The sequence below is a fragment of the Hydractinia symbiolongicarpus genome, chromosome 3 (genome assembly GCF_029227915.1).
Source record: "Hydractinia symbiolongicarpus strain clone_291-10 chromosome 3, HSymV2.1, whole genome shotgun sequence".
NCBI classification, from domain to species: domain Eukaryota; kingdom Metazoa; phylum Cnidaria; class Hydrozoa; order Anthoathecata; family Hydractiniidae; genus Hydractinia; species Hydractinia symbiolongicarpus.
In genome coordinates this window covers 19,800,905-19,823,061 of record NC_079877.1, presented here as the reverse complement: position 1 = coordinate 19,823,061, position 22,157 = coordinate 19,800,905, and the positions used below count along the sequence as shown (strand labels likewise).

At 34.8% G+C, this 22,157-nt stretch overlaps 2 protein-coding genes across 4 annotated transcripts; one reads left to right on the top strand and one right to left on the bottom strand.

The window, feature by feature from the left end:
* Positions 1-4,183: 4,183 nt before the first annotated feature.
* On the bottom strand, positions 4,184-12,288 carry LOC130636128 (eukaryotic translation initiation factor 3 subunit F-like). Of its 2 annotated transcripts, none has more exons than XM_057445753.1 (9): positions 12,160-12,288; positions 10,132-10,336; positions 6,392-6,471; positions 5,699-5,836; positions 5,491-5,582; positions 5,319-5,394; positions 5,183-5,243; positions 4,709-4,822; positions 4,184-4,286 (listed from the first exon to the last, which is right to left on the bottom strand). In XM_057445753.1, the coding sequence occupies exons 2-9, from the start codon at positions 10,324-10,326 to the stop codon at positions 4,206-4,208; spliced, it is 837 nt and encodes a 278-aa protein (XP_057301736.1). In that variant the 5' UTR covers positions 10,327-10,336; positions 12,160-12,288; the 3' UTR covers positions 4,184-4,205. The 2 variants fall into 2 exon arrangements, with proteins under 2 accessions (XP_057301736.1, XP_057301737.1); XM_057445754.1 differs by having other exon boundaries at positions 10,132-10,228; positions 12,230-12,272.
* LOC130636129 (eukaryotic translation initiation factor 3 subunit F-like) lies at positions 10,137-18,285 on the top strand. 2 transcript variants are annotated; one of them, XM_057445755.1, is made up of 9 exons: positions 10,137-10,266; positions 12,090-12,293; positions 15,998-16,077; positions 16,633-16,770; positions 16,887-16,978; positions 17,075-17,150; positions 17,226-17,286; positions 17,647-17,760; positions 18,183-18,285. In XM_057445755.1, exons 2-9 carry the CDS (start codon positions 12,099-12,101, stop codon positions 18,261-18,263), a joined length of 837 nt encoding a protein of 278 aa, XP_057301738.1. In that variant the 5' UTR covers positions 10,137-10,266; positions 12,090-12,098; the 3' UTR covers positions 18,264-18,285. The 2 variants fall into 2 exon arrangements, with proteins under 2 accessions (XP_057301738.1, XP_057301739.1); XM_057445756.1 differs by having other exon boundaries at positions 10,141-10,228; positions 12,230-12,293.
* The last annotated feature ends 3,872 nt before the right edge of the window (positions 18,286-22,157 follow it).

Genomic DNA, 22,157 nt, shown 5'->3' with positions numbered 1-22,157 from the left:
TCAGCCATGATGAATATTCTTCTGACAATGAAAATCACCATCAATTAAAGAACACAGGAGATTCATTATGAATCCTTATAATATTGGAAAACTGTTAACAATGGGTATATATCTATATATCAAATGGATGAATATGATATCAATATAACTTGTACTGATAGAAACGATTTTCACGTAAAATGATACAGATCGAAACAAGAATTGCATGTTAAAGGAGGTTCTGCTACAGACTGCAAACCAATGAAAATGTCATGTTAACTTATGCATGTGAGTAGAATTTGTATATATGTTGCTTTTTATATGAGAATCTTCAGAATTGACCTAGTTACTAAAACTTTTTTAAAGATTTCAAATTATTAAAATACTTTTAAACATAGTTGACAGGGGCATGTGAGGGTAAATAATATGCAGACATGTTAAATGTTTTGATGTTATTTTTCTGATTTCTAACTCTTTTCTGGCTTATTAAACTACTTAACTTTTGTGGAAATTTTTTAACAATAAAATTAATGCTTAATAGAAATTGGTGCAAAACTACACCAGTAACCTTAATATTAAACTATATTAACTTCATAAAGGGGTAACTACTATATACTTTTTGTAGTCGTTTATTATGCGTTGCTATCTTACACATGCTGCTTTTGTTTTTGAATTTGCAGGTTGTTAACACAAGCTGTAATTTTCCAAACAATAATTTTACGTTGCACTGCTGTTGACTATCTATTCATAAAATTGTCTTGTAATGTAATTTTTTGTTGTATTATTAGCTTTTAGACTTATTGCATATTTTGAAATAAAGTAACTCCCCAAATTTGTAACTTGGCGATTACTTGTACTCGTATTAAATGCGTAAAACGTAAAAAAGATGCTTAGATGATAGCAGTGTGGTATGTCATTCAAAGGAACTATGGCAACGCTAACCCTGTTTCGAGTCTAATTTACCAAACGGAGCTTTCCATCCGCATGTTTTAGCGAGGATACCAGTGTTAAACTACGGAGGTTACTTTAATTTATTGGGCTATAAAGACACTTTCGTTTCTAATCTAGGAAGGATCTTTAATAACTAAAAGCCTCACTTTTGAAAAGATTTTAGCTCCTTTTATAATAAAAACACAAATCGCCTGCTTTACCTTGTACAACACCACAACACTTGATATTACTTTGCCAAAAAATCTGTCAAATTTTGCCTAACCAGAAAAAAATCCTAGATCCGCCCCTGATAATCTCACTTCACCTACTATGAAACGAATGCAACTCCCACTAATATTGTCACGGGCCTATACTGTTCACAAGGTTCAAGGAAAAACGTTTGATATAATAATTGTTCCATCTGCGCGCGAAAGCGCAGATGGTTTGAAATACCCTTGATTTGGTTATGACTTCAATTAGTAACCACGACGAAAAATCAAAGGTTGTGCCGCGGCTGAACTTACCATTTTACAGTTTATTCGGTCTTAAACGAAGTTATAACATTTGATTCAAAAACTACTTTTTTGCCCGCTTTATTCCTTTAAAATGTTCAAAGTGTGGAATGAGCAGTACGCTAAGTTATCAGCACATGTTATCATTTAAAGCTTTAGTTAAGGTGCGACAATATTTGTATATGGTTTTCGTCGCGTCGTAAATGCTTTTCGTCGTGTCATATTTTTCTTCATGGTGTGGTTTTTGTCACATTGTATCTTTCTTTGTGGGGTGGTTTTACGTTTCGTCAAAACGTATTTGTGTTAGTCGCGGCGTTTTTCACTTTGCGGGGTATTTCACTTCGTAGTGAAACATTTTTATGCTTTTTTAACACAAAATTACTTAATTTATGTAGCGCTCACAAGAAATCCAAGTCACATGAATAAAGTGCGGTAAAATAAACAAAATTTTTAGTGCTAAAAATTATATTCTATTTTCAAGTTAGTATTACATTTGTGATTATAAAGAAATATCATGTATTGTGTAAGAGTTTTATGTAATAATTTATGTTTGTGTAGTTAGTTTACTTGATCTTTGATATTTTCATCAGAATCCATTTAAACTACAAAATAGATAATAGATTATGGCATGCTAATATGTATAGCTAGCTAAATCTATAGCTAAGAATGTATGGTTTATTAAAAAAAATGACAAAAATAACAGCTTCAAGAAATTAGTAATTCCGTGTTAAAAAAAGCATAACTATTTTGCCACAAAGTGAAATACCCCACGAAGTGACATACGGCACGACGAAACATGAGTTCACACGAACAAGAGTAATTCGCCACGACAAAAACCAATACGCTGCGAACCCCACCACGAAGAAAGATACACGACGAGAACTATTACGAGTCAAAGAAAACCACACCACGAAGAAAAATACGACACGACGAAAAGTGTCTTATCTTTCAGCCAATAAATTATCAGGATCGATGTTGTTTCAACCAATGAAAACAGACATGTGGGAATGTTCGGAATTTAAAATTCCGATCGCTCTACACGCGAAACGATGTCCTTTAGTGATATGGTAAAGATCTACCATTTTTATTTTGGCACATTAAGACTAACAATAACAATATGGAAAAAATCGAAATTTTTCCTTGCTCATCGCATCACCGCCTTTATATGCGACAATAAATACCAGAAAATACGATCTCGTTCCCCCGCGACTTCCTTTCGTATTCAATAAATGCACTTTGAATAGAAAAATTCAAAAATTTCTCATTCCCTCCACTACCGCTACATCTAGGACCTTAGACTGAAGATCCACTTCCCACATTACAAGTAGTGTACCTTTATACCGAGTTTTTTGATAGACTTAACATTTCACTTGAACTGTTCTGTTACTCTAATCGTAAAATACGCAACTAATAGTGATGTAAGTAAATCAGCCATCTCAACAGCTAGAATTGTGTTCTTGTTATCTTTTTTGGCCTTATTAGAAATCCCTACCAAAACTGTTATCAGAACCCCTAAAGAACTACATAAGGGACTTTCTAAAAACGATTATCTTCCTTGTTGAATGCTACGGGCATCTTCTTTATATGCTCGAAACGTAACGTACTTTTATTGCCTCTGAAAAGATCTATACCGGAAAAAGTTTTTTTTAAGCATATCATCAAAGAATAAACCTAAATTTGTGAATGCTTTTTAATAAATTATATAATGCTGTTTATTTTTGTCCCAACAGATAATTGTGTCTTTGTTAGGCTGGCTAAGTACAGTACCATCAACAAATCCTAAAAAAAGAAAAAACATTTTACATGTAAGATGTAGTTTATGGCATAACTATTTTGCCACAAAGTGAAATACCCCACGAAGTGACATACGGCACGACGAAACATGAGTTCACACGAACAAGAGTAATTCGCCACGACAAAAACCAATACGCTGCGAACCCCACCACGAAGAAAGATACACGACGAGAACTATTACGAGTCAAAGAAAACCACACCACGAAGAAAAATACGACACGACGAAAAGTGTCTTATCTTTCAGCCAATAAATTATCAGGATCGATGTTGTTTCAACCAATGAAAACAGACATGTGGGAATGTTCGGAATTTAAAATTCCGATCGCTCTACACGCGAAACGATGTCCTTTAGTGATATGGTAAAGATCTACCATTTTTATTTTGGCACATTAAGACTAACAATAACAATATGGAAAAAATCGAAATTTTTCCTTGCTCATCGCATCACCGCCTTTATATGCGACAATAAATACCAGAAAATACGATCTCGTTCCCCCGGGACTTCCTTTCGTATTCAATAAATGCACTTTGAATAGAAAAATTCAAAAATTTCTCATTCCCTCCACTACCGCTACATCTAGGACCTTAGACTGAAGATCCACTTCCCACATTACAAGTAGTGTACCTTTATACCGAGTTTTTTGATAGACTTAACATTTCACTTGAACTGTTCTGTTACTCTAATCGTAAAATACGCAACTAATAGTGATGTAAGTAAATCAGCCATCTCAACAGCTAGAATTGTGTTCTTGTTATCTTTTTTGGCCTTATTAGAAATCCCTACCAAAACTGTTATCAGAACCCCTAAAGAACTACATAAGGGACTTTCTAAAAACGATTATCTTCCTTGTTGAATGCTACGGGCATCTTCTTTATATGCTCGAAACGTAACGTACTTTTATTGCCTCTGAAAAGATCTATACCGGAAAAAGTTTTTTTTAAGCATATCATCAAAGAATAAACCTAAATTTGTGAATGCTTTTTAATAAATTATATAATGCTGTTTATTTTTGTCCCAACAGATAATTGTGTCTTTGTTAGGCTGGCTAAGTACAGTACCATCAACAAATCCTAAAAAAAGAAAAAACATTTTACATGTAAGATGTAGTTTATGTAAGACCCGGAGTAGACTCAAACCGGTTTGAGCCACTTTGGTGCATGGTGTGTTTCTTAGGAATGTTTACATGCTTTTTTATCCCTTCAGGTAAAGTGAAGCTCACTTCTGAATGCATACAAGGTTTTCATGTAAACACCTGGAGTGAAATGCGGTTTTCAATTAGTGCGCACGATTGAAAGTGACAAAGACAATAGATTTGCTTAAATTTAAATTTAGATTAAATTCAAAACAAAGTGAACCATTATACATCACACGGCAGCGTGGGATTTCTCCTTGTGTACAAGGCTTATAATAAGCTGATGTTTTCTTCCTTTCCTCAACATTAACCTACCCTTATAATTGTGTGCCACCATAAATGATACGGGATGAATTATACCTGCATATTGTTGTTCATCATTTTTTCGATTTGTTTCGAATCCATCTGCGGTACTTGACCAAGCATAGCCATCAATTTTTGTCCAACTTCATTATTGGCTGGTGTTGTATCGTTCTGCAATTGTAACAAGCATGTAACAATATTGACATTTTTACAGTGTAATGAATTTTAAAACAAAACGCATTCTCAACAAACATTTTCCTGACTTTTTTTTCACTAAAATTCCAGACATTTTCATTTTTTAGCTATTTTCGCCTAAAATTTCACTTATTGGAACGTTACCCTAAATGTTGTAAATATAATGACGAGCATATGGAATGACTAAAAATATTGTAAGAAAAATTTTGATATTTAATCCTGACAATATTGTAAGAATAAAAATAGTTCCAATTAAATATTTGAAACTAAAAATAATTCTTCACATTCCTGGTGCACACCCTATCATGCACATTTGACAAATTAGACGCTACTTACAATAACGTCTTTTACATACTGCAAAACATTCTTTAATCGATCCACTAAGTCGTTGGCTGACCTACAATAGGAATTAGTAAATTAATTGATTGAATATAGGACTTTACCAGCATGAGATGATATTCAAACATTTCACCTTGAAACATGCTGCACACCACTGAGCAAGCTGGTCGGTTTTTTTGAACCACCCTTATTCCTGGCAAATGTTTGAACTAAACAAAGCAAAGAAACCCAAATTGATGCCTGCAAAGAAGTCTGTTTAAAAGACAAAACAAATGAGACAAGCATATAGAAAAACGACAACCTACTTGCAATAGCTTCGGGTTCGTAGGACTTGATTTCACATGGCACTGGTGTAAAAATACTTCCTCTCGTGCCACCAGGTACACCCATTAGAGAGCTATCTCATGAAAAAAAAATAATCCAGAGACACAACTCACAAAACCATTATTAATTTTTGCATGTCTTGAAGCAAATATTTAACTAGATATTTCCATAGAAATAATTTTCATATACCTGACATAGGCTTTTGTTGTCATGTGTCCCGTTTTAAGTTGAGTATCCAGCGTAAAATGAATTGGGTTTGCACATTCGATGGAGTAATAATCATGAATGAGGGTTGAATGTCCTGTGACATCGTGACTAGTGGCAAACCTGAATAAAGTGGATAGAGCTTACACTTTACTTAAATACTACATCCATTAACAGATTAAATAACTGTATGGATTGTTATACTTAGTCGTGAGTGAAGGGATGACAAAATATAAATGTTTAATACACCTAATATCTTTTTTAAACGATTTTTGCTAATCTTGCACTCCCATGGCTATCATCAAAAATGTTCACAACCTAAAGTCCTTGAAAAAATAAGTCAGTCAGTCAGTATTTTTTCCCTGGAATTTTCTTATCAGCAAAAGTAAATTCTTTTCCAGAATCAAAAACAACTTAGTGTCACTTAAGTTGCTTCTTCAACTGCTGTGCTATACAGGTGTAGAAGAGCTCCAGGCACACATTTAGGTGCCATTGAAAATTGATTGGTGGTAAGACTATCTGATGGCTGTGATTTGACACATGTAAAAAAACCACAACATTCAAACCAAAAGATAAAATTGGCACCAAGATTGGGCTCGAAGCTTCAATTGTTACTTGTTGATCAGATTATATACCCTGGTTTTTAATACTAAAAAGTGTATAAAACATGTGACATACCATCCAACAATATCCTCTGCTGGAGAAGCATATTTATACAATTCCAGCATGGAACTGGCATATTCTTTATCAAAGGCAACCTAGAAGAAGGGATACAGGAACTTGATCATGGACAAGTATTCAAATAGTTACAGGAAAGCAAATAGATTAAGATTTCCTTAATGTTTATAGCAAGATAGCTTTAACCTTGAAGGAAAGCTTAAATCTTGCAGGTGGTGTTTGTTGTGTTGGTGTTTGTTTGGAGAAAGCAACCATCAGTATATTGTGCTAGATTTTTGGGGAGGAAGGGGTGGATGGGGTGAGGAATTGGTTAGTATTAAAGAATCTTGAGGAATGTCAGTTTTGACTCAGACTTAGAAAAATATGTGTTGCTGGGCGAAATGTTATTCTTAGAGGGAGCATTTAATAAATGGTAAACAAACATTATTCACAAGACCCAACCTAATATTGGTCCAAGTTTACTTCATAAAGATTAAAGAGTTCCTTTATACTTTATTGGGATAAATTTTTCGCTGGGATTAAATATGTCCCTTTAAAAATTTGTCCCTGCGAAAATTTGAAAAAATTGCTCGATTCGCGAAATTTTAAATTTTTGTTTTCCTTTGTTTTCAAAGTCTGAGGCTTTCTTCTTGTAGGCCTAATTTTTTTAACTGAGTACTGAAGATGAAAAAATAAGACTAAAATGTCAAGAAAGTTGTTTCAAATATCTAGTTTTAGCAGGTGTTATATTTTCTAATGATTCTAGAAATAAAACAAGTTTAAAAACTACTTAATGAAGTACAATAGATATAATTTCAGCTGGTTTCGCTTGTTTTTTTCCGACTGTCTTCACACGTAGGTCTGGTTCTGACAGCACCGTTTAAAAACATCATTCTGATGTCACCATCTCGTCGCGGTTTCTTGGATGGAAAAGCAGACGAATGTTTACTCTTTTCCTTTTTTTTAGCTTTTGATAGGGAACCCGCATCGCAAGATTTAATCAAAAATGATCCAAGAATCTTTGAGTTTCAACAAAACTAGAGATAGATAGATAGATAGATAGATAGATAGATAGATAGATGTGCATATTTTACATGGCTAGCCTCACAAATATTGAGGGATATACCCTGTCTATTATTTCCAGGAGGGGCCATGGCTTAGATGGAGAGTCCTAGAGTATTTAATGCCCATTTTGAGTTGCCGGGAGTTGTCTAGTAGAGCGCGGGCTCTAATTGGGTCTGCGTAGCTCAAAATGAGCATTAAATACTCTAGGACTCTCCATCTACGCCATGGCCCCTCCTGGAAATAATAGACAGGGTATATCCCTCGATATTTGTGAGGCTAGCCATGTAAAATATGCACATCTTTCTACAGTGTGCCATCTCTCCAATTTCTCTCGCATGGCTTGGGTTAACCAGGGGCTATGGTAACATTCACTCGCCCATGTTGAATCACCGTCAAGAGGAATTGAACCCCAGTCTCCTGCACAGAGTACGAGAGCTATAACCACTAATCTACAGCGCCACAAACCCACTACGGCAACTACAGTAACGCAGATAAAGCTTGCAAAATGATCAAAGAAGTTCTCAAGCCGTACATAGAAAAAGTTATTAAAGAACAAGAAAAATTATTAAATTTACCACTTGATCAAAAAACCTTAGTCAATATGGATGTCTTTACTGGACAAATGACAAAGAAGTCTTGGATCTGTATGAGAAAGAAAAAATATTGAAATAGTCTGCATTCCTACTAATATGACGTATTTACTCCAACCTCTGGATTTGACCGTAAATGGTTATGCAAAGAAGCACACACCTAAAAAGTTTTACGTTTGGTATACCGCTCAGATTGGTCTGCAACCACATGAAGGTAAATCGCTGCAAGACATAACCCATTGCAACTTACCCGCTTGAAGCTCAATGGATGGTGGTTTTATACAATGATATGACCAAAAAAGGTGGCAAGAATGTTATTAAAAACGCCTGGAAAGCAGCAGGTATCACTAAAGCGCTTGAAGCTCGTGTAGAAGGTCTCGAATCACTTGACCCTTTTCAGGATATCGATCCTTTGCTCTCAGCTAATGCAGATGATCAACCGAATTTGAGTTCTCTTCCCAGCCCTACGGATAAACAATTGAAAGTTGCTTATATCCCACGAAGTGAAATAGTAGTGGATGAATCAGATGAAGAATCAAAATATGAACCAATCTCTGGAGATGAAGATGATGTTAACTTCTCTTGTACTGCGTTTGACGCTTTTGATTAACAATTAAGGTTCGTTTCGTTTTTTATTTAGTTGTGTTTATTATACCTGATGTTATAGTTGTGTTGAAAGAGCTTTGAACTAAAATGCAAAATTACATTTTGTGTTGGTGTAGAAGTGACCAGTGTAACAAGGGTCGATGAGACAGTGCCATTCGGCCCCACACCCTTTTGACAACTTTTTTAAAAATTGCTATTATGACCTCATTCGCGAAATTAAGTCCCCGTGAAATATTAGAACATCCTTCATCCGCGAAAATAAGTCTCCGCAAAATGCTAAAATTTCACGGATAAGCTCAACTGCAAAATTAATCCCTGCGAAAATTTATCCCATTAAAGTATCCCACTGATTTAACTGTCATATTTACCAGAAATTAAATGGTAACTGTCAAAAGCAACTAAAAGTTTACCTTTGTCTATTTACTAAAAATCCACATAAAATATAAATCACTAGCGTATAATGTTATTATGTGAACGTCTAATTCTGTGATTTCACTTTTATCAGTAACTTTCTCTTTTCACCGGCAACAATTGAAGGCTATGACATGATATCCTGAGCCTTACATTTAAGATGTACCATATGACTATTTTATTGCTACCCAAACTTGTGCACCTTACAGAACACACAGCCCAAACATCACTGGGCTCACACATCACAGATGAGAAAAATGTTGCGCAGTAGGGTGTGACATTTTAATCTATTGTTATCTTTGTAATCATTCATTAAACACCAAACAAACCTATATTTTTATAAAACTAGATAGGCTTGAAAATATTTTTAAGAAAATTTTAGTAACACAACGTGCACTCTCCTTCACAGATCCAGACCTGTCAAGTCTCCCGCGTTTCGAAAAGAAATGCTATCTCCTGCTCACATTTTAAATATTTGGCAATTCTTACGCATTTCTCCTTTTTATCTCTCCAGTGACTGATGCTATTTAAGATGCCAGACAATTTAAATTATTCAGTGATAATGTATGCTACATATAATTTAGTTTATTATGGTAAATAATTCTTTTTTAACATAATAAACGATATGGCTGACTCGTCCGAACGTTTGACTGTACTTACGAAGACAATGTTAAAAGGATCTCTCAAATACAAACAAAGTACAGTCCAGATTGGTTTTCTCAAGATAATTTGTGAAGTTTTAAAGATGTCAATACTAATTCCAAGCTAAGGGGAGACAATGTAAAATCTGCTGAAAAGATGTTTCATATATATGGCTTATAGTCAAAACCATAAAGTGGTGAGCAGAGTTGCCAGACTGTCGCTGTAGTTGTTTGTTTAGATAATCACATAATTAGAGGATGGTATATGCTTCTAGCTACTACTCCAAAAGAAGCTATAACACACGACAAAAAACATGTAATTAAATGTTGCTGATTTAGTTAGAAATGGATTATTAAGTTCATATATATGCTTAATTAACCTGTAACTTGTACATAAGACTGGCTGAAATAAAAGGCAAATATACATCTTTTTTGTTTAGCTAGCTACCTCTTCCTGCGTTTCCACATGGGGAACTGTAAAGCAATTTGTCACTTCTACTACACCATTGTTTAAAGTGCCAAGTAAAGTTCCAACTACGCGCTTTGCTTCTTCATTTCTCCTTTCATAACTGTCCACAATCGCAAATACAGCAACTGGGTGAATATAAACTTTAGTGACACATGTAGTTAAACTGGCCGCCATTTTGTATTAGGAAAAAGAAATGCGCTACGTGCAGGACAGCAGACGGACTTTCGTTTTGTTTCCCGGATCACTTCCTGCAACTTTGATCCCAGGGCCAGAAGCGTTTTTGATATGAGGATGAAACGCGTACGCGTGCGCGTTTTAACCTCATGTCAAATAACGCTACAGGCCCTGCCATCGAGGTTGCACTTCTCGAGCACTATCTATGGTATGCGATTGGTATCTGGCACTGGGTATACTTTAAAGGAAGCAACTTTCGCGAGGCGAAAAAGTCGCGAAATTTTTTGAATTTGCTTTCGCGGATGACCCATTTGGCTATATTTCGCGAGAATTAACTTTCGCGAATAAGGCAATATAAAAAAAAATGAAGAAGGACACTAAAATCGTTGTAATTGATTGATGTAGAGCTATTATATTTTAAAGATAAAAAAACTGTTATTTACGTAATAATCTTTGCTTCCATTTGTACGTCATTTTATTATTGTCTTGAACATTATTAAAGGGGTCACACTTTATATAGCATGCTTTAAAAATAAAGAGAGTTCTTTCGTGACTTTTGTTTTACAAGCATACCTATTCATTTCAAACGATACTCAAAGGAAAACCCTTAAAAAAGCATGTTATATTTTTGTAGTGTGACCCCCACCCCAAACAAAAAAAAAAAACACTAATTTTTTGAAAATTTTGTGAAAAAATAACATTTTTCGCGGGAATTAACTTTCGCGAATGGCTCAAAACCAGATATTTCGCGGGAATTAACTTTCGCGAATGAAGACTTTCAGTATTTTTCAGTGGTTTTGGTTTGGTCGCGAAATTTTAAGTTTGCGAAAGATTCTGTCTGCTGTGGTGCAAAGAGCCTTTGCAACGGAGAGAATCTACCTCTTACAAAAGTTAGCCTATACTTTAAAGGAAGAAACTTTCGCGGAAGAAACTTTCGCGAGTTCGCGATTCTTCGGCAAAATCGCGAAAGTAAAATCCCGCGAAAAATACTGAAAGTCTTCATTCGCGAAAGTTAATTCCCGCGAAATATCTGGTTTTGAGCCATTCGCGAAAGTTAATTCCCGCGAAAAATGTTATTTTTTCACAAAATTTTCAAAAAATTAGTGTTTTTTTTTTTTTGTTTGGGGTGGGGGTCACACTACAAAAATATAACATGCTTTTTTAAGGGTTTTCCTTTGAGTATCGTTTGAAATGAATAGGTATGCTTGTAAAACAAAAGTCACGAAAGAACTCTCTTTATTTTTAAAGCATGCTATATAAAGTGTGACCCCTTTAATAATGTTCAAGACAATAATAAAATGACGTACAAATGGAAGCAAAGATTATTACGTAAATAACAGTTTTTTTATCTTTAAAATATAATAGCTCTACATCAATCAATTACAACGATTTTAGTGTCCTTCTTCATTTTTTTTTATATTGCCTTATTCGCGAAAGTTAATTCTCGCGAAATATAGCCAAATGGGTCATCCGCGAAAGCAAATTCAAAAAATTTCGCGACTTTTTCGCCTCGCGAAAGTTGCTTCCTTTAAAGTATACCCAGTGCCAGATACCAATCGCATACCATAGATAGTGCTCGAGAAGTGCAACCTCGATGGCAGGGCCTGTAGCGTTATTTGACATGAGGTTAAAACGCGCACGCGTACGCGTTTCATCCTCATATCAAAAACGCTTCTGGCCCTGGGATCAAAGTTGCAGGAAGTGATCCGGGAAACAAAACGAAAGTCCGTCTGCTGTCCTGCACGTAGCGCATTTCTTTTTCCTAATACAAAATGGCGGCCAGTTTAACTACATGTGTCACTAAAGTTTATATTCACCCAGTTGCTGTATTTGCGATTGTGGACAGTTATGAAAGGAGAAATGAAGAAGCAAAGCGCGTAGTTGGAACTTTACTTGGCACTTTAAACAATGGTGTAGTAGAAGTGACAAATTGCTTTACAGTTCCCCATGTGGAAACGCAGGAAGAGGTAGCTAGCTAAACAAAAAAGATGTATATTTGCCTTTTATTTCAGCCAGTCTTATGTACAAGTTACAGGTTAATTAAGCATATATATGAACTTAATAATCCATTTCTAACTAAATCAGCAACATTTAATTACATGTTTTTTGTCGTGTGTTATAGCTTCTTTTGGAGTAGTAGCTAGAAGCATATACCATCCTCTAATTATGTGATTATCTAAACAAACAACTACAGCGACAGTCTGGCAACTCTGCTCACCACTTTATGGTTTTGACTATAAGCCATATATATGAAACATCTTTTCAGCAGATTTTACATTGTCTCCCCTTAGCTTGGAATTAGTATTGACATCTTTAAAACTTCACAAATTATCTTGAGAAAACCAATCTGGACTGTACTTTGTTTGTATTTGAGAGATCCTTTTAACATTGTCTTCGTAAGTACAGTCAAACGTTCGGACGAGTCAGCCATATCGTTTATTATGTTAAAAAAGAATTATTTACCATAATAAACTAAATTATATGTAGCATACATTATCACTGAATAATTTAAATTGTCTGGCATCTTAAATAGCATCAGTCACTGGAGAGATAAAAAGGAGAAATGCGTAAGAATTGCCAAATATTTAAAATGTGAGCAGGAGATAGCATTTCTTTTCGAAACGCGGGAGACTTGACAGGTCTGGATCTGTGAAGGAGAGTGCACGTTGTGTTACTAAAATTTTCTTAAAAATATTTTCAAGCCTATCTAGTTTTATAAAAATATAGGTTTGTTTGGTGTTTAATGAATGATTACAAAGATAACAATAGATTAAAATGTCACACCCTACTGCGCAACATTTTTCTCATCTGTGATGTGTGAGCCCAGTGATGTTTGGGCTGTGTGTTCTGTAAGGTGCACAAGTTTGGGTAGCAATAAAATAGTCATATGGTACATCTTAAATGTAAGGCTCAGGATATCATGTCATAGCCTTCAATTGTTGCCGGTGAAAAGAGAAAGTTACTGATAAAAGTGAAATCACAGAATTAGACGTTCACATAATAACATTATACGCTAGTGATTTATATTTTATGTGGATTTTTAGTAAATAGACAAAGGTAAACTTTTAGTTGCTTTTGACAGTTACCATTTAATTTCTGGTAAATATGACAGTTAAATCAGTGGGATACTTTAATGGGATAAATTTTCGCAGGGATTAATTTTGCAGTTGAGCTTATCCGTGAAATTTTAGCATTTTGCGGAGACTTATTTTCGCGGATGAAGGATGTTCTAATATTTCACGGGGACTTAATTTCGCGAATGAGGTCATAATAGCAATTTTTAAAAAAGTTGTCAAAAGGGTGTGGGGCCGAATGGCACTGTCTCATCGACCCTTGTTACACTGGTCACTTCTACACCAACACAAAATGTAATTTTGCATTTTAGTTCAAAGCTCTTTCAACACAACTATAACATCAGGTATAATAAACACAACTAAATAAAAAACGAAACGAACCTTAATTGTTAATCAAAAGCGTCAAACGCAGTACAAGAGAAGTTAACATCATCTTCATCTCCAGAGATTGGTTCATATTTTGATTCTTCATCTGATTCATCCACTACTATTTCACTTCGTGGGATATAAGCAACTTTCAATTGTTTATCCGTAGGGCTGGGAAGAGAACTCAAATTCGGTTGATCATCTGCATTAGCTGAGAGCAAAGGATCGATATCCTGAAAAGGGTCAAGTGATTCGAGACCTTCTACACGAGCTTCAAGCGCTTTAGTGATACCTGCTGCTTTCCAGGCGTTTTTAATAACATTCTTGCCACCTTTTTTGGTCATATCATTGTATAAAACCACCATCCATTGAGCTTCAAGCGGGTAAGTTGCAATGGGTTATGTCTTGCAGCGATTTACCTTCATGTGGTTGCAGACCAATCTGAGCGGTATACCAAACGTAAAACTTTTTAGGTGTGTGCTTCTTTGCATAACCATTTACGGTCAAATCCAGAGGTTGGAGTAAATACGTCATATTAGTAGGAATGCAGACTATTTCAATATTTTTTCTTTCTCATACAGATCCAAGACTTCTTTGTCATTTGTCCAGTAAAGACATCCATATTGACTAAGGTTTTTTGATCAAGTGGTAAATTTAATAATTTTTCTTGTTCTTTAATAACTTTTTCTATGTACGGCTTGAGAACTTCTTTGATCATTTTGCAAGCTTTATCTGCGTTACTGTAGTTGCCGTAGTGGGTTTGTGGCGCTGTAGATTAGTGGTTATAGCTCTCGTACTCTGTGCAGGAGACTGGGGTTCAATTCCTCTTGACGGTGATTCAACATGGGCGAGTGAATGTTACCATAGCCCCTGGTTAACCCAAGCCATGCGAGAGAAATTGGAGAGATGGCACACTGTAGAAAGATGTGCATATTTTACATGGCTAGCCTCACAAATATCGAGGGATATACCCTGTCTATTATTTCCAGGAGGGGCCATGGCGTAGATGGAGAGTCCTAGAGTATTTAATGCTCATTTTGAGCTACGCAGACCCAATTAGAGCCCGCGCTCTACTAGACAACTCCCGGCAACTCAAAATGGGCATTAAATACTCTAGGACTCTCCATCTAAGCCATGGCCCCTCCTGGAAATAATAGACAGGGTATATCCCTCAATATTTGTGAGGCTAGCCATGTAAAATATGCACATCTATCTATCTATCTATCTATCTATCTATCTATCTATCTATCTATCTATCTATCTATCTATCTATCTATCTATCTATCTATCTCTAGTTTTGTTGAAACTCAAAGATTCTTGGATCATTTTTGATTAAATCTTGCGATGCGGGTTCCCTATCAAAAGCTAAAAAAAAGGAAAAGAGTAAACATTCGTCTGCTTTTCCATCCAAGAAACCGCGACGAGATGGTGACATCAGAATGATGTTTTTAAACGGTGCTGTCAGAACCAGACCTACGTGTGAAGACAGTCGGAAAAAAACAAGCGAAACCAGCTGAAATTATATCTATTGTACTTCATTAAGTAGTTTTTAAACTTGTTTTATTTCTAGAATCATTAGAAAATATAACACCTGCTAAAACTAGATATTTGAAACAACTTTCTTGACATTTTAGTCTTATTTTTTCATCTTCAGTACTCAGTTAAAAAAATTAGGCCTACAAGAAGAAAGCCTCAGACTTTGAAAACAAAGGAAAACAAAAATTTAAAATTTCGCGAATCGAGCAATTTTTTCAAATTTTCGCAGGGACAAATTTTTAAAGGGACATATTTAATCCCAGCGAAAAATTTATCCCAATAAAGTATAAAGGAACTCTTTAATCTTTATGAAGTAAACTTGGACCAATATTAGGTTGGGTCTTGTGAATAATGTTTGTTTACCATTTATTAAATGCTCCCTCTAAGAATAACATTTCGCCCAGCAACACATATTTTTCTAAGTCTGAGTCAAAACTGACATTCCTCAAGATTCTTTAATACTAACCAATTCCTCACCCCATCCACCCCTTCCTCCCCAAAAATCTAGCACAATATACTGATGGTTGCTTTCTCCAAACAAACACCAACACAACAAACACCACCTGCAAGATTTAAGCTTTCCTTCAAGGTTAAAGCTATCTTGCTATAAACATTAAGGAAATCTTAATCTATTTGCTTTCCTGTAACTATTTGAATACTTGTCCATGATCAAGTTCCTGTATCCCTTCTTCTAGGTTGCCTTTGATAAAGAATATGCCAGTTCCATGCTGGAATTGTATAAATATGCTTCTCCAGCAGAGGATATTGTTGGATGGTATGTCACATGTTTTATACACTTTTTAGTATTAAAAACCAGGGTATATAATCTGATCAACAAGTAACAATTGAAGCTTCGAGCCCAATCTTGGTGCCAATTTTATCTTTTGGTTTGAATGTTGTGGTTTTTTTACATGTGTCAAATCACAGCCATCAGATAGTCTTACCACCAATCAATTTTCAATGGCACCTAAATGTGTGCCTGGAGCTCTTCTACACCTGTATAGCACAGCAGTTGAAGAAGCAACTTAAGTGACACTAAGTTGTTTTTGATTCTGGAAAAGAATTTACTTTTGCTGATAAGAAAATTCCAGGGAAAAAATACTGACTGACTGACTTATTTTTTCAAGGACTTTAGGTTGTGAACATTTTTGATGATAGCCATGGGAGTGCAAGATTAGCAAAAATCGTTTAAAAAAGATATTAGGTGTATTAAACATTTATATTTTGTCATCCCTTCACTCACGACTAAGTATAACAATCCATACAGTTATTTAATCTGTTAATGGATGTAGTATTTAAGTAAAGTGTAAGCTCTATCCACTTTATTCAGGTTTGCCACTAGTCACGATGTCACAGGACATTCAACCCTCATTCATGATTATTACTCCATCGAATGTGCAAACCCAATTCATTTTACGCTGGATACTCAACTTAAAACGGGACACATGACAACAAAAGCCTATGTCAGGTATATGAAAATTATTTCTATGGAAATATCTAGTTAAATATTTGCTTCAAGACATGCAAAAATTAATAATGGTTTTGTGAGTTGTGTCTCTGGATTATTTTTTTTTCATGAGATAGCTCTCTAATGGGTGTACCTGGTGGCACGAGAGGAAGTATTTTTACACCAGTGCCATGTGAAATCAAGTCCTACGAACCCGAAGCTATTGCAAGTAGGTTGTCGTTTTTCTATATGCTTGTCTCATTTGTTTTGTCTTTTAAACAGACTTCTTTGCAGGCATCAATTTGGGTTTCTTTGCTTTGTTTAGTTCAAACATTTGCCAGGAATAAGGGTGGTTCAAAAAAACCGACCAGCTTGCTCAGTGGTGTGCAGCATGTTTCAAGGTGAAATGTTTGAATATCATCTCATGCTGGTAAAGTCCTATATTCAATCAATTAATTTACTAATTCCTATTGTAGGTCAGCCAACGACTTAGTGGATCGATTAAAGAATGTTTTGCAGTATGTAAAAGACGTTATTGTAAGTAGCGTCTAATTTGTCAAATGTGCATGATAGGGTGTGCACCAGGAATGTGAAGAATTATTTTTAGTTTCAAATATTTAATTGGAACTATTTTTATTCTTACAATATTGTCAGGATTAAATATCAAAATTTTTCTTACAATATTTTTAGTCATTCCATATGCTCGTCATTATATTTACAACATTTAGGGTAACGTTCCAATAAGTGAAATTTTAGGCGAAAATAGCTAAAAAATGAAAATGTCTGGAATTTTAGTGAAAAAAAAGTCAGGAAAATGTTTGTTGAGAATGCGTTTTGTTTTAAAATTCATTACACTGTAAAAATGTCAATATTGTTACATGCTTGTTACAATTGCAGAACGATACAACACCAGCCAATAATGAAGTTGGACAAAAATTGATGGCTATGCTTGGTCAAGTACCGCAGATGGATTCGAAACAAATCGAAAAAATGATGAACAACAATATGCAGGTATAATTCATCCCGTATCATTTATGGTGGCACACAATTATAAGGGTAGGTTAATGTTGAGGAAAGGAAGAAAACATCAGCTTATTATAAGCCTTGTACACAAGGAGAAATCCCACGCTGCCGTGTGATGTATAATGGTTCACTTTGTTTTGAATTTAATCTAAATTTAAATTTAAGCAAATCTATTGTCTTTGTCACTTTCAATCGTGCGCACTAATTGAAAACCGCATTTCACTCCAGGTGTTTACATGAAAACCTTGTATGCATTCAGAAGTGAGCTTCACTTTACCTGAAGGGATAAAAAAGCATGTAAACATTCCTAAGAAACACACCATGCACCAAAGTGGCTCAAACCGGTTTGAGTCTACTCCGGGTCTTACATAAACTACATCTTACATGTAAAATGTTTTTTCTTTTTTTAGGATTTGTTGATGGTACTGTACTTAGCCAGCCTAACAAAGACACAATTATCTGTTGGGACAAAAATAAACAGCATTATATAATTTATTAAAAAGCATTCACAAATTTAGGTTTATTCTTTGATGATATGCTTAAAAAAAACTTTTTCCGGTATAGATCTTTTCAGAGGCAATAAAAGTACGTTACGTTTCGAGCATATAAAGAAGATGCCCGTAGCATTCAACAAGGAAGATAATCGTTTTTAGAAAGTCCCTTATGTAGTTCTTTAGGGGTTCTGATAACAGTTTTGGTAGGGATTTCTAATAAGGCCAAAAAAGATAACAAGAACACAATTCTAGCTGTTGAGATGGCTGATTTACTTACATCACTATTAGTTGCGTATTTTACGATTAGAGTAACAGAACAGTTCAAGTGAAATGTTAAGTCTATCAAAAAACTCGGTATAAAGGTACACTACTTGTAATGTGGGAAGTGGATCTTCAGTCTAAGGTCCTAGATGTAGCGGTAGTGGAGGGAATGAGAAATTTTTGAATTTTTCTATTCAAAGTGCATTTATTGAATACGAAAGGAAGTCCCGGGGGAACGAGATCGTATTTTCTGGTATTTATTGTCGCATATAAAGGCGGTGATGCGATGAGCAAGGAAAAATTTCGATTTTTTCCATATTGTTATTGTTAGTCTTAATGTGCCAAAATAAAAATGGTAGATCTTTACCATATCACTAAAGGACATCGTTTCGCGTGTAGAGCGATCGGAATTTTAAATTCCGAACATTCCCACATGTCTGTTTTCATTGGTTGAAACAACATCGATCCTGATAATTTATTGGCTGAAAGATAAGACACTTTTCGTCGTGTCGTATTTTTCTTCGTGGTGTGGTTTTCTTTGACTCGTAATAGTTCTCGTCGTGTATCTTTCTTCGTGGTGGGGTTCGCAGCGTATTGGTTTTTGTCGTGGCGAATTACTCTTGTTCGTGTGAACTCATGTTTCGTCGTGCCGTATGTCACTTCGTGGGGTATTTCACTTTGTGGCAAAATAGTTATGCTTTTTTTAACACGGAATTACTAATTTCTTGAAGCTGTTATTTTTGTCATTTTTTTTAATAAACCATACATTCTTAGCTATAGATTTAGCTAGCTATACATATTAGCATGCCATAATCTATTATCTATTTTGTAGTTTAAATGGATTCTGATGAAAATATCAAAGATCAAGTAAACTAACTACACAAACATAAATTATTACATAAAACTCTTACACAATACATGATATTTCTTTATAATCACAAATGTAATACTAACTTGAAAATAGAATATAATTTTTAGCACTAAAAATTTTGTTTATTTTACCGCACTTTATTCATGTGACTTGGATTTCTTGTGAGCGCTACATAAATTAAGTAATTTTGTGTTAAAAAAGCATAAAAATGTTTCACTACGAAGTGAAATACCCCGCAAAGTGAAAAACGCCGCGACTAACACAAATACGTTTTGACGAAACGTAAAACCACCCCACAAAGAAAGATACAATGTGACAAAAACCACACCATGAAGAAAAATATGACACGACGAAAAGCATTTACGACGCGACGAAAACCATATACAAATATTGTCGCACCTTAACTAAAGCTTTAAATGATAACATGTGCTGATAACTTAGCGTACTGCTCATTCCACACTTTGAACATTTTAAAGGAATAAAGCGGGCAAAAAAGTAGTTTTTGAATCAAATGTTATAACTTCGTTTAAGACCGAATAAACTGTAAAATGGTAAGTTCAGCCGCGGCACAACCTTTGATTTTTCGTCGTGGTTACTAATTGAAGTCATAACCAAATCAAGGGTATTTCAAACCATCTGCGCTTTCGCGCGCAGATGGAACAATTATTATATCAAACGTTTTTCCTTGAACCTTGTGAACAGTATAGGCCCGTGACAATATTAGTGGGAGTTGCATTCGTTTCATAGTAGGTGAAGTGAGATTATCAGGGGCGGATCTAGGATTTTTTTCTGGTTAGGCAAAATTTGACAGATTTTTTGGCAAAGTAATATCAAGTGTTGTGGTGTTGTACAAGGTAAAGCAGGCGATTTGTGTTTTTATTATAAAAGGAGCTAAAATCTTTTCAAAAGTGAGGCTTTTAGTTATTAAAGATCCTTCCTAGATTAGAAACGAAAGTGTCTTTATAGCCCAATAAATTAAAGTAACCTCCGTAGTTTAACACTGGTATCCTCGCTAAAACATGCGGATGGAAAGCTCCGTTTGGTAAATTAGACTCGAAACAGGGTTAGCGTTGCCATAGTTCCTTTGAATGACATACCACACTGCTATCATCTAAGCATCTTTTTTACGTTTTACGCATTTAATACGAGTACAAGTAATCGCCAAGTTACAAATTTGGGGAGTTACTTTATTTCAAAATATGCAATAAGTCTAAAAGCTAATAATACAACAAAAAATTACATTACAAGACAATTTTATGAATAGATAGTCAACAGCAGTGCAACGTAAAATTATTGTTTGGAAAATTACAGCTTGTGTTAACAACCTGCAAATTCAAAAACAAAAGCAGCATGTGTAAGATAGCAACGCATAATAAACGACTACAAAAAGTATATAGTAGTTACCCCTTTATGAAGTTAATATAGTTTAATATTAAGGTTACTGGTGTAGTTTTGCACCAATTTCTATTAAGCATTAATTTTATTGTTAAAAAATTTCCACAAAAGTTAAGTAGTTTAATAAGCCAGAAAAGAGTTAGAAATCAGAAAAATAACATCAAAACATTTAACATGTCTGCATATTATTTACCCTCACATGCCCCTGTCAACTATGTTTAAAAGTATTTTAATAATTTGAAATCTTTAAAAAAGTTTTAGTAACTAGGTCAATTCTGAAGATTCTCATATAAAAAGCAACATATATACAAATTCTACTCACATGCATAAGTTAACATGACATTTTCATTGGTTTGCAGTCTGTAGCAGAACCTCCTTTAACATGCAATTCTTGTTTCGATCTGTATCATTTTACGTGAAAATCGTTTCTATCAGTACAAGTTATATTGATATCATATTCATCCATTTGATATATAGATATATACCCATTGTTAACAGTTTTCCAATATTATAAGGATTCATAATGAATCTCCTGTGTTCTTTAATTGATGGTGATTTTCATTGTCAGAAGAATATTCATCATGGCTGACATCAATATATCTATTCCTAAAACAAAATTATATATGTTGTATTGGTCAACAAAAAATAAGAAATATTATACAACAAACTTGGACTATTCTTAGATTAGGTATTGTTTCATTCTTTTGTTTTTAGCAATTTTATCACAATTAAAAGCAGCATGGGAAAGTTAAGGATCTCCTTGTGTTCTTAAAAGTTTTTAAAATGAGCAGTGGGATGTTATATATAAAATCTACTGTTTAAAAGTTCCAACGAAGTCAAAGTTCTTAGGGACACTCACAATCGAAAAGTATATGCTAAACATAAATTTGCATTGGGACGAGGTATAATCCTTTGACGTTCAAGTATATCACATACTGTAAACATCGATTTTTAGACAACAGAAAGTATTTTGAACTTGTTGTCGTCTACCTGCTTAAAAGGAGCACATATCCGAGTGCGTATGATTTCAGGGACTAACAACATTCGAATATTACCTATCTGTAAATCCCCAGGGAAAGGATCTACAGACCTATTTACATTTAGCTTACACTTTTGCGTTTATGAAAGAGCTGTCCCTTAGCTATCTTACAAGAATTATTCCTTTTCCACACGGACACAAAGATACACAGTTGCATAAACGGCTACACGAAGCCTGTGACCTTAAGACAATAACAAAAAACTAACAAATTTCCAACTAATACACATGCAGTTTAGCAATACTCTATATGGTAGTGGCTAGATGCAGCGCGACTCAGAACCATCATATTTTTTTCAAATACACTTCATCTCGGAGGTCACCCTCC